This window comes from Elephantulus edwardii, unplaced genomic scaffold (genome assembly GCF_000299155.1).
Source record: "Elephantulus edwardii isolate Elephantulus edwardi_28Jun2011 unplaced genomic scaffold, EleEdw1.0 scaffold00337, whole genome shotgun sequence".
NCBI lineage: Eukaryota > Metazoa > Chordata > Mammalia > Macroscelidea > Macroscelididae > Elephantulus > Elephantulus edwardii.
The window spans coordinates 1,409,962-1,423,307 of NW_006400087.1; the positions used below are offsets into that span (position 1 = coordinate 1,409,962).

Below are 13,346 nucleotides of genomic sequence, written 5' to 3' on the forward strand. Positions count from 1 at the left end.
TGTGTAGATTATGTTGTTGTTGTTGTTGTTGTTTGCCTTCAAGTTGAGCATGACTCATAGCGAACCTATGAACACAAGGCCTGAAGCCCTTCTACTACTATCAGCATTTATCAAAGTTCATAGTTTCTGGAAGCATATTGTTTTAGAAGTGGATGCCACTCCTGCTTCTAAACTTTTCATTGTATGTTATTGTTGTTATGTGCTGTTGAGTCACCTGCAATGCAAAGCATTATATTGTTTTTAAGTGCCGTCAAGTTATAGGTGACTCATAGCAACCCTATGAATGAAAGTCCTCAACACTTGTGTGACTTTCATCCTTTCTCCAGGTTCATAGGTTTTCTGGAGGCAGGCTATTTATGAACGTGAACACCACTCCTGCTTCCAAGCTTCTTTTAATCAGGGAGCACCACCAAACACTGTTCTCTATGGGAAACCATTAACACATTTGACATGTCAGCGTCACAGTGTTCAGCTTCACAGCAACCACAAGTTACCTCTGTACGGCAAGTGAACATACCAGGGCTATATGACCTAAAAGAATGTTTGAACCAAAACAGTGAAAAACAGGCCTGAGGGCCACGGATTAAAAGTCACCCTGCTTGGGGGTCAGCTATGAGATGGTTTCAACTTGTTGGCACATACAACAACAGCAGCCAAATTTTAAAGTCTGAAATTTATCAAACTTGGAGTGAAGATGCATTAATAATAATTGGTTACTGGACTCCAGAAGCTAGAAACAAGAAGTACTGATAGTTGAAAAATAAGGCTTTCATGACATTTAAAAAAATGAGGCTGGAAATCAAATTATAAAATTTTACACAATTAATGATTTATTCATTGCAAATACCTTTTAAAAAATAAATAGCATCTATACACATGGACCTCTCCTGATTGAATCAGATTGATTACATCTGTGGAAAGAGTCAGTGGCACTCAATATCAGCAGTCAAAACAAGACCAAGGGATGACTAGAACAGAGTATCCATTACTCTTATGTAAGTTCAAACTGAAGATGAAGAAAATGGAAACTAATTCACAAAAACCAAAATATTACCTTAAGCCTCTCCTGACTGGATTTAAAAACCATCTTAAGAATAGATATTTAATACTGATGACTGAATTCCACATGAGTTATAGAATGACATCAAGGAAAGATATCATCCATAAAGAAAGCTAAAGGTCAATACAAAGACAATAAGGACCAAAATGGATGTACAAAGAGACTCTAAAATTTGTACTAGGACATGGAGAAGCCAAAACAAAGAGAAGAAATGTTAAAGTTAGAGAGTTGAACAGAAGATTTCAAAGGGCAATTTGAGAAGACCGTACAGAGAGTTGGAGTTAAAAAATAAAAAGTTAAGAATATGCTAAGCATTTCTCAAGCTGAAAGAAATGAACAAATTCAAGCCTCCTGTTTTGATACTGTGAGGCAAAATAATAAATGATGCAAGAAGCATCAAAAGAAGATGAGAACAATAGTCACTGTACCAACAAGAATTGTTCAACTTTGAACCATTTCAGGAAGTGATATATGGTCAAGAACCAATAATAACAAAGGAGGACATTCAAGCTGCAATGAAAGCATTGGGGGAAAAAGTAAATAAAGTCCCAGGAATTAGCTGTCAATTGAGGTGTTCAACAAAATTATTTAACCCTGGATGTGCTTACATTTCTGTGCTAAGAAATTTGGAAGACAGCTACTTGGTCAACTGACTGGAAGTTTTCCATATATGTTTTTACTATTCAAAAATGGCTCAAGTTCTACAGAGAAGTTCCAGAATTGCAGGCTGGATTCTGAAAATGCTATGGCATGAGGAGTTCTGTCTAAATGGCAGGAATGATACATGGAAGCGCAAGACCATGAGTATCTCTCTGAAAAGGCCAGAAGATTGAGAATGGCACAGCTCCTCACTGCCTGAGAGCAGATAGCATAAATAGAGCCAGTAGCCTAGCCTTATGGTGCCTCTAGAGCAGCACCAACTACTAGAGGTCCATTTATTCTTTACTGACTCACAGTTACCAACATGGTACCAACAATAATGTTTATTAGGGAAGGAAGTTGGAGAGTGGGAGAGGCAAAGAATATCTCACAATATAAGTCCTGGTTCTAGTGAAAGTTTGAAGGCAAAATTCCTCAATTAGTACAGGCTCTGGTTTCGGTTCAGCAATCAAATCCAAATCATCCAGCAAAGTTTGCCACCAAGCATCCAGCAAATTATAAGTTGGCTTCTCCTTCAAGCATCCAGCAATAACAGCAAACACCTTTAACTTTAGCCTTTATTTTCGGGCTCCTCTGCTTACTCCTTGCCACAGTTTCTCCACAGCAATGCCACACTCTCTCCACACCATCAGCAGGGTCTCACCAACAGGGTCTGCTCCAGTTGCCCTTAAGGCTTCCTGCCACAGTCTTGCTCACCTCAAGGCTTCCTGCCTCATGTGTGTAAACACTCCTTCTCTTATCCTGGTCCCACAGCTTTTGATGATAATTTACAAGATCATGTGTCTGTAGTAACAATAACTGGAAACCAGAAAGAGTTAACTGTAATGGCTTTTAAAAAAAAAACACAACAACTTTTAGGCAAACACCACAGATTCATTGCTGATGTCAGATAGATCTTGGCTCAAAGCCAAGAGTATAAAAAAAGCTGTCCACTTGTGTTTCATTGACTATACAAAGGCAGTTAGCTGTGTGGATCATAACAAATTATGGCTAACATTGAGAAGAATGGGAATCCCAAAACCTTTAATTGTGCTCATGAGAAACCTGATGAAGTGAGAATTGTCCCAACAGAACAAGGAATCACTGTATGGTTTAAAATCAGGCAAGTATTCTCCATGGTGAGATGTTAGGATATTGTTTTTTCAGCTCATTGTGAACTAAAAGTTTTGTCTGATGTCTTTCAAATGTGTTACTATTGTTCTCCATGCTCTGTCTGCCTCTCAAGCTCACCTGCAGCCCAAGTAGCAGCCAAGTTTGCACTACATAAACTCCTAACAAGTTGCATTCTGGATATGCTGTACTTTTTTCCTGCTGAGCACTATGTCCTCTGGGTTACTTTAAGGACATATATAGCAGTCATCCTTGTTTCTTCTTCAGCCAGTTTTCTGTTGATGGATGATTAGATATCTTCCCACCTCAAACCCCCCCCGCACCTTGTGTTTCAGAAACTACACACTATCATTTTGGTTTTGCTTATGAAATCATAGAAAAAGATTGTTGGACAGGACAGCAAATGCTTATGTAGTACAGTGAGACAGCACTAGTCTGACATTCGGGATTGCTCCACGTGATTGTTCCTACAGACATCCATGACTGACAGGAAATTTCTCCCCCATACTCCCAAATCACCACACTCTTCCCCCCTCACCCCTCTGCAGCCCCTTCAATGGGACAGGAAAGCAAATCAGATAGTGTAGGTATAGTTTGCATTAAGAAATGAGAGAGCCTCTTTCTTAGTTAACAGCTGTTTCTAGTTCCTCTATTTTTTTCCTTTTTTTGAGGGGTGGGCAAGTCTGAACTCTTTGTCTCTTTAGCCCTTTTTCCTAGTCCATTTAAAGTTGCAAATACTTTTTTCCACATTGTCATTTCTCTTCTGACTTGTATGGGGGTTTGTTTTAGTTATGCCAAAAAATATATTTTTATAACTCTTAATGTGGTCTCATTTGTGATTTCTGCCCTTCACCACTCTAGACTTTTGTATTACCATCATATAATCCTTTCCTACTCCTACATTATTTATTTCTTTTAACTTTGTTGTTGTTGTTGTTGTTGTTGCTACTGCTGCTGTTGTGTGCCATCAGCTTACACTTGACCCTCCAGAAGGTTTTCAGAGGCAGTTAATTGCATAGGAGATTGCTTATCCTTCTCCTGTGGAGCAGCTGGTGGATTTAAACTGTGTGCCTTTTAGGATTGCAGCACAGCTTTTAACCACTAGGCCACCAAAGCTCCTTTCTTTTTTCTCTAGTTGTCTATATTATTTCTTTCCTTTCTTTGTTTTTAGTTTGTTTGATATCTTGAATGCATTTGGAATGTTTTTGTGTTGGTGTGCAGTGTAATGAATTAGCCTGATTTTGTTTTCAGTTTTCTATAAAATTGTCCCCAAATTACTTGCTTGAGATGTCACTTTTAAAACATTAAGAATGGCTAAGTACTAAAAGTATTATATTTTAGGGCATTATTTTTGTCGTAGGAGTATGCAATGAGGGTTGCAGAGTGGATTATATTTGGGGGTAGGGGGTGGGGTTTGGGGAGGTGCGGGGGGGATTGTGTACCAATGAGGGAGTTTTTCTTTTGCTTTTCAAGGAGAGAAGCAAATGGGGGGGGAGGGGGGAGGGGTTTGTGCGGGGAGAAGGGTGCAACAATGAATGAATGGAATCCCAAAATCTCTGTAGATGTTCATTGAAATGAAAAATAAACAACCTAAATTAAAAAAAAAAGAATGGCTAAGTATAAAAAGTGATTCAGCTTTTGTGTTTCTAGCAGCCCTAGAAGAGGCTAACATTTGAAATGTCTTCCAGTTAACATTATTTGAGAGAGTGTGCTCGTGTGTGGTTGCGTGCATGTCCCGTGTGTGTGTGTGTGTGAGAGAGAGAGAGAGAGCAAGTGTGCATGGTGTGTGAATCACTGAGTGGGTGTAGTGTGACGTGGTGCTAGTTTACAAACCCAAACTGATTAACAATGACCCTCATGCTATATTGGTGGTACTGCTGTGAACATTGCAGTTTGTGACATTAACTGAATAGGCTGAGCTATCTACTCCCTGAGTAACACCACGCTATAGAAAGTGAAGGGTCCATGGTGAGCATGACCTGACACCCAGCCACTGGTGTTCTTCCCAGGGCTGTGGCAGTGACCATGGCATTGGGATCCCTGAGGGGCAGGAGTGGCAGAGCTCCAGAATGATGACTAGGGGACATGGCTGACTGCCCTCATTGTCAGTCACCAGCTCAGGGAGCCTGCATCAGTTAGCAGTTTCATCTGTTGAACCAGGTGCAAAGTCTTTGTGTATACTAGCCATCTAGCCGTCCTTCAAGTCAGCCTTGGGGTGCAGTGGTTGAAGTGCTCAGTTGCTTGCCAAGAAGGTGTGCTGTCTGCCCCCCACTGCACAGGACACTGATATGGCCATCTACTCTCATGTAGATTCCAGTGTGGGATTCCTTGGAGGAAGTTTTGTGTCGCCAAGAGTTGGAATCAACTCAATGACAGTTGGTTTGTATAGAAAACCCTTTTACCTTTTCCTATAGTGGATTCCAGCCAGGAGGTTTCCATTTTCACCACATGAACATCCCTCCCTTTACCCAGACAGATCCTCCTGGTGGTGTCTTCATGTCTATAAACAGAAGTGGTTCTCCATCCTCCCATTTGAGTTGTCTCTTGCTTTGAGATCCTCAGTTCCGAAGTTCGGTTTCTGGAACAAACACAGACCTGGACGTACTGGGACCAGTTCTATGATGCCACATCCCGTGGTCTGTGAGTGGGGTGGGATGGGAAACAAGGAAACTGAAGAATCATTATCCCACCCTGACTACTCACTGCACAGTGAGGGAGGCATGCTAATTTCTAAATTCAAACTAGAAGAAGACACTAAACGGCATGCAAAAATGACAGATTTTCAAATCTCTGCTTCCTGTGGCTATATAGCCCCAAGTTTTCTTATGGACTTCGAGAGCAGCAGGAAATCAGGCAGTATCAGGACCATGAATAAACCTGGGAAGTGTCCTTCAAACCCCAGCATCCAGCCATGCCCTTGGTGCTGGCAACTGTGTGTCTCCACATGTGCTGTATGTACATGAGCGTGTCCATGTGTGCTATGTGTACACATCTTGTGCATATGCACATGCATGTCTCTGTATGTTCTGTGTACACACACCTCTCTGTGTGTGTGTGTGTGTGTGTGTGTGTGTGTGTGTCCATGCTAAAGTGTGCCTACCTGCATATGTGTTTCCATCACCCACTTGCATGCAATTCCCTGGAGCACAATTGCTTACTTCTAGTCTGTTGTCCACAGCCCATCACAGAACCTGGAAGACAAGCATCTTGGTAAACTGGAAACATAGCAACGCTATAGTTCCTCTGGAGACTCCTGCTCATTCCTTGCAGGTTCTAGGAATCTGCTCATCTCTTACTGCAATTAGGCTCTTTGTGCCCGACCTCAGTGAGGTTCTCATCCTTAGCCTCTGCTGACTACATGCCAGAGCCACTGTCTGTTCATCCCTTGTTGGTTGGAAGGCAACTTCTCAAGGCTTTTCCAGAAACTTCCCCCAACTATGCATTGCTTTCCTTGTTGTGTGGTAAACTTTTGCATTAATTAGTTGTGTGATCTTAAGAAGATTCCTATCTTCTTGGGCCCAAGTTTACTCCTCATAAAAGGAGAATAAGCACTGCTCCATTGTGTGTACTGAAGAAACCCACACTTGCCAGGTGAAGCGTGGCTGCATGGTAGCTCTCAGATAGCCACACCAGCCAGTAGCTGTTTTCCAGCTGAGAAATGAGCAGATTCTCCCTAGGCCTGGCATATGTCATAAACAAGGCTGCTGATTTCCTCATGGAGTCACAGGACTTCTTAAACAGAGAGCAGTCCCTTGACTTTTCCTGTTACCAACACTCTCTTGAAGATATGTAAACATATTCAATTTGCTGTGTATGATTAGGCCTATTGTGCTCATGCGAAACCTATACTTGGACCAGGAGGCAGTCATCAGAACAAAGCAAGGAAACTCTGCATGGCTTAAAATTTGAAAGGGAGTGCATCGAGGATGGGTCCTAGCTCCATACCTTTTCAATCTATATGTAGAACAGATCATTGGGAAGTCTGGACTTTATGAGAAGGAGTGTGACATCAGGATTAGAGGAAGACTCATTAACAGCCTGTGTTGTGCAGATGATACAACCCCACTTGCTGAAACTGAGGAGGACCTGAAGCATTTGCTGCAGAAGGTCGAAGATTGTAGTCTTCAATATAGATTGAAGCTTAACATCAAGAAGACTAAGATTGAAATAGAAAGATAACTAGTAAAACATGTATGAAGATCCAAGTGGGGAAGGGGTGAGGAGTAGAGAGGTGAAGATGGACAGGAGAGTAATCATAGCATTGCACAGTTTGATGGGTAGAGGGAGAGGTGAGTAAAGGAAATTGGAAATATCCTGTTTGAAAACAATGTATATGAACTTTGTGAGTAAACCAGTATAATTTTTTTTTAAAAGAAGACAAATGTTCTCACCACTGGGCTGCACCATGATGGATGGAGAAGAGATTGAGGTTATTAACAATTTCGGCTTGCTTGGCTCCATAATCAACACTCTTGGCACCAACAGTCTGGAAATCAAATGATGAACTGTATTAAGGAAGTCTACTGTCAGAGACCGCCAAAATGTTAAAGAGCAATGATGTCAGTCTGGAGACTAAGGTGTGTCTGATCTAGGATAGAGTCTTTGCAATTACTTGCTATGTTTCAGAGAGCTGGATAATTACCAAAGATGACAGAAGAAGAATTGATGCCTTTAAGTTGCTGTGCTCGAGAAGAGTCTTGAAAATACCATGGACCTCCAAGAAAACAAACAGATCTGTCTTGGAGGGGATGAAACCAAGTTTCTCCTTGGATGCAAGCATTTTGAAGCTCCTTTTTCCATACTTTAAGCATGTGGCTTGGAAGGACCAGTCCTTGAGGAAGGATATCATGTTTGGAAAGGTGGAGGGATAGTGCAGGAGAGGCAGATTCCAGATGTGATGGATTGACATAGTGACTGGGGCAATGGGATTAAGTGTGTTGGAGCCAGTGAGACTGTCTTAGAATAGGGCAGGGTTCAGAGCTATTGTACATATGGTCACTATGAGTTGCAGGTGACTTGACGGTACTTAACAACAACAACAAAGAATATTCTGGTGGCCTAGTGTTAAGGAGCTGCACTGCCAACCTATCGGCAGGGGCTTTGAATCCACCAGCTACTCCTCAGGAGAAGGATAAACAGTCTCCTCTTGTGTGATTTACAGTCTCTGAAACTCACTGGAGGGTCACCTGGGAGTCACTTCCACCATGATAGGAATAAGAGAGACACTGAAAAAAAATTTCTTTACATCAGCTTTAGTCTTCCTGATAATGTTGTGATAGAGATCTTACTCCCCTATTGCAGTTGAGGAAACTGAAAGTTGTGCAGTCATGAAGCTGATGAGTGGCAGGTCAGGTTTCTTGCTGACATATCCTGCAGTGTTTTTCTTTCTGCTGGTTACCTCACTTCAGACAGACAGCTTTGTGCATTGATGGTGACCCCAGCCCATGGAACAGCTGTTCTTGGGCAGCCAGGTGGGACATTCATCCTTGGATGTTGATGCTAGAGGCCTTCAAGTCTGCTCTGCTTCCAACCCACCCTGTGCCAACCTCAAGATCTCTACTGTGCTGGAACCATGGTTAAAATCACTCTGTCAGCCCATCTGTGGAAGGTCTGCCTCTCATTCACTGACCCTTTGCTTTTATGAGTGTGATTTTTTTCCCCAAGGACGGGCCCCTCCTGACAACATGCCTAATGTATGTGAGACAAATGCCTCACCATCCTTGCCCAACATCCTTGCTTATAAGGAGCACTCTAGCTGCACTTCATCCAAGACATATTTGTTTGTTCTCATGGCAATCCAGGGGTATTTCATGTCCTTCACCAGCACTATAATTCAAAGACATAAGTTCTTCAGTCTTCCTTATTCATTGTCCAACTTTCACATACACCTTGAAAATTGAAAGCAATTGAAAATACTATGGCTTTGGTCAGGTACACCTTAGTATTTAAACTGATACCCTTGTTCTTTAGCACCAGTGCAATGCACTGTTTGACTTTTTGACTGCTGCTTCTGTGGGTGTTAATAGTTTCTTCAAGCAAGAACTTTATGAGCTCTTTCATGAATGCCTGTTCTTTCCATTACTTTTCATTATCCTGATATCTGTGTTTGGCTCCTCCAAGTCCTCCAGTGGAGTCTGTGTGTCATCCCAATAAGTTCCCATCATTCTTTGAGCACTTCCTTATCACTTCCTGGTACAAGATGTTCTTTCTGGTTTCATCTTTTATTTTCCCTGTGGCCTGGGATCACCTGCCATGCCTCCAGGGAGCCCTGGTTCCTCCTAGTGGACAATGGTATGTAGAAACCTCAGTCTAGGCTCCCAGAATGCCCTTGTTAGAAAGGTGTCATTGTTTCTGGCCCCTCTTAATACAGAATTGGAAAATGTAGATGCCCGTAAGTACAGCCGCCCCACAATGGTGCAGACCCTTACGTGCTGGCTGCTAAAAGAGTGGAGGTTCAAATTTAAAGTGTGTGTCTCAGAAGCCGTTTCCTAAAAGTCAGTACTTGAAAACCCCACAGCACACAGTGCTATTGGGTGACACCAGAGATGTCAGTCAGCATCTGCCCAACCACAGCTGGTTGTCTATGTAGCACACACACACTCACAAGTACATGAAATTCCAGGTCTCTTCAGCTGGTAAAAACAGGTTCTCTCTCTTTCTTTCTCTAGGCTTTTCCTCCTCCGTGACAGCCAGAGCAACCCAAAGGCATTTGTACTCACATTGTGTCATCACCAGAAAATTAAGAATTTCCAGATCTTACCTGTAAGTATGGACATTTTTATACCAATTCTTCTTTTCTCATTTCGTTCTTCGTGTGATTTTCAAGTTATAAACTAAACTTTGTTGTAGCTATTACATGCTGTTGAGTTAAAACTAACCCATAGTTGACCCTTCAGCAGATTTACAGAGCCTGTAAACCCCATGGAAGAATGATTGTCCATATTTCTCCCTCAGAGCCGCTAGAGGATGTGAACCACTTGCCTTTGGGTTTGCAGCACAAATTTTCTATTAAATATTAGACAGTTACAAGCTCATAGATGTGATACTTTTGCGGTTCATTGTAGAGGTTTGCTAGTTGAAATTCAGAGTAGTGTGGACCATTAGAAATACCATTGTAGATGAAGATATTGACTCAGGTCTTCCTACATGGCTGTTTTGCTCCAAGTTTAGCTCATAGTTTTAGGCTAATCAGCATCCTGAGTCCTGGCCATGTGGGGAGAAATGATGTCAGAGAATGAATCAATGCTTAGAACTCAGCTAGAACTAAGGAATGCTCTGGCTGTGAGCACATGCAGTTAGGAAGATGGAGATTTTGCAGTAGGCTTGACCACTGGCCACACAGGCTCCTATGGCACATGGACCATCAGGGAGACATTAAGTTCCTCATTCCCCAAGGTCCTTGCACAGAAATTTGAGTCTACGTTTGAATAATTTCTAAACCATATTTGATTTTGTGTTTCTTAATACAACCAACTTACTATGTCTTAGAAAGGTTTATAACTATGTATCCTGTATAGCATAAGGGAACTCTGGTGGACCAATGGGTAGGGAGTTACATTGCCAGCCCAAAGAGAGACAGTTCAAATCCATCAGTAGCTCCGTGGGGAAAAGATGTTCAGTCTACTCCTGTGTGACTTAGAGGCTCTAATAACCTGTTGGGGGGTCAGCTATAAGTCATTTCTAACTCAATGACAATGATTCTTTGTTTTTATGTAATATAACTTTGATACACTGAGAAGAGTGCTTAATTATATTAGACAACTCTAACAAAAATTGCTTGGCTTTTTAAAAAAAATATTTTATAATTGTGTTTTTTTTAATTGTTCTTCCCTCAGTGAACCAAAGTTCAGGTTTTGTGATTTGGATGCTGTATGAAACCTGGTTGTAAATGTTACTAAGAAAACACAGTTTAATTGGGGATAAGATATGCAAAACTAGCCCCAAATATTTCCCATAATAAATTGTGCAGTAGATGCTTCCAATTTAGCTGACTGTGCTCACGGTCCTCCAGTCCACATTCAGGCACATTGCTTCACTGGAAGGATGCCCAGAATTCAGAAAGCAAGCAGTGATAGTTTATAACAATGAAATGATACAGATTAAAAGCAACACAGGGAAGAGATGTACAGAGAGAGCATAACCCAAGAGAGCCCAGATGTGCACCTCCTTCCTCCTCAGCAAAGGGGAATGACACATGCAAGTAGCGCCATCAACCAGGTCACCAGAGCCAGCATGTCCAAAGATTTACTGAGCATTGGTAACTTACATAAGGAATTAACCAATTGCTGTACAGGTTATGTTAATACTATTAGATCCACACACACACACACCCCACCACCGTGATGGACACTGTTAGCAGAGACCATCTGGCATGGCCCAAGGCACCACGTCAGCTCAAACTCTTAACAGGAGAATGCTCTAAGGGCTCGGAGACTGCCTCTCAGAAGAGGTGGTAAACCTTGGCCAAACCTTTCTTTGTCAGGTTTAGGGTTTGGAATGTTCAGCCCTTCTGAGTCAGCCCTCTCTTATACCCTTCTCCACGGGGTGATGCCGGTAGTTGACTCTCAGGAGCTGTGTGAGATGAGGAATCTAGTGCTCTTACACATATGTAGATTCCTCACAGCTGATGCCATGGTCCTAGCACAACCTGCAGCCCACCAGGCCAAGCCCCAGACATCCCACTTTCCATCCTGTTGAGCTAACTCTGAGGAATGCTACGATGGCCTAGACAGAGCTGCTTGCTAGTATCAGCCTAATGGTAGTTCTCTGAGGGTATGACCTCTAACCTGACAAGGGTCCCTTTGTCTCTCTAGTGTGAGGATGACGGGCAGATGTTCTTCAGCCTTGACGATGGGAATACTAAATTCTCTGACCTGATCCAGCTTGTGGACTTTTACCAGCTCAACAAGGGAGTCTTGCCTTGCAAACTCAAGCACCACTGCATCCGAGTGGCCTTATGACCTCAGCTGTACTCTCAGCTGAAGACTGGAGGAAATTACACTGGAATGAAGAGGTCTGTAGGTTGGTGGAAAACGTGCATCTGTTTGGCACCTTGGAACTCGAAGAGAAGTGAGTCTGCACGTGCCACCCAACCAAAGAGTAATCGGCTTGTTGGACTTCATGACAATGCTGCTGAGAAGCCAGCGCGATCGCCTCCCTTTGCCTTTACCAAGTCAAGAAAGGTCTGAGAAATCAAGTGCAAATTTGAGAATAAACTGGAATGGTCACCTTGGCTGGGCCACTGAGGAACAAGAGCCAAGGAGAACTAATTAGAAATGGACTCTTGCCCTGGAATAATCTTGACAATTAAATCTGATATGTTTACTTTTTGTATTGATCACTTTTTTGCACTCCTTTGTTTCAATATTGTATTCAGCCTATGTTAGGAGGGACATGGCTCTTATCCTCTGAATAGATGAAGACTGTTTCAACTGGGCAATCGTCAGAGACTGAATGGTGGTCCCAGATGTTCCCTGAGGTACTCTGCCCCTCCACAGAGTACCATTGTGGACTCAACTCCCAGAGAACAAACTGCCCCACCTTCCAGCATACTTGAAAACCTCTTTAGTATAAGGGATTGGTTGTGGTGGATATTTGGCCTGATTTGTGGGCCCAGTCAAACAACCATGGTCTGTCAGTCATTTCTCTATGCACAGATGTCCAATACTCTCATCACTTATGTGTCTTGTCCTTCAAGGTTCAGGAGACTATACTTTTTGGAAACACCCCTATTGCACAGCACGACAGAGCCAAGCGACCTTGCCCTTGGCTCAGCATGGGCCAGCCTTGCAAGGCACACCCAGTCCTCACCTCTGCCAGTGGTGCCGTAGACTCTGCTCTGCCTGGAGCACTTGGAGCTCCACATTTGGCACAGCCTCAGCCTCTTCTAGAATAATCCCTGCCTTACCCCTGCTACAAGATATGAGTCATTCCTTGGCTGGTCTCCTTCTGGAGATTAGAAGATCTTAAAGGAAGTCCACCTGGCTGACTTCTTGCAGTGTCCTGTGGGTTTCTGTGGTGATAAGGACATAAAACCATCACACAGGCCCCAGGCACAGCCTGGCATTTAAAGGTTTTTTGCTTATGACCGTCCTGCTGCAACCCCCTAAGCCAGCAGATGCACGGCAGCTAGAGCTCCTTGTGTGCCTGCTAGAGTCACAGTACCTCACAGTGATAGTGGATATGGGCACTGTCTATTCAAAACACTTGCTTTCCCTCGGTAAGATGACTCAGGGGGACACCAGCCAAACACTTGGAACCCCTCTGCTCCGCAGGCACCACCGTTGCCACTTCCCCTTAGCTAAGTTTCCAGGTCTGAAAGTGGCCATTTTGTGACCTTTGATCACCAAAAAAGTGGAAAGGGCTAGCAGCACATAGATTGCTGTAGTGAACAAGAGGACTTGAGTTCCCAGCTGAAGAGTGAGGACCCCAGCTGGGTGCCTCAGAGTAGACACTCACCACAGGTTCCCAAAGTCCAGCTGTAGGAAGTGCCCCCACTGGGACAATTGCTGGAAGG

The 13,346-nt window shown here is 43.0% G+C and overlaps 1 protein-coding gene across 2 annotated transcripts in view; it reads left to right on the forward strand.

Moving 5' to 3' along the window:
* GRB10 (growth factor receptor-bound protein 10) overlaps positions 1–11,849 on the forward strand; it is a 108,606-nt gene extending 96,757 nt beyond the window's left edge. Inside the window, exons 13-14 of one of the 2 annotated variants that reach the window (XM_006901588.1) lie at positions 9,499–9,592; positions 11,644–11,849. In XM_006901588.1, coding sequence (XP_006901650.1) covers positions 9,499–9,592; positions 11,644–11,790 — 241 coding nt within the window. In that variant the 3' untranslated portion in view covers positions 11,791–11,849. The remainder of the gene's footprint in view (positions 1–9,498; positions 9,593–11,643) is intronic. The other variant, XM_006901589.1, reaches the window with a different exon arrangement.
* Positions 11,850–13,346: the final 1,497 nt, after the last annotated feature.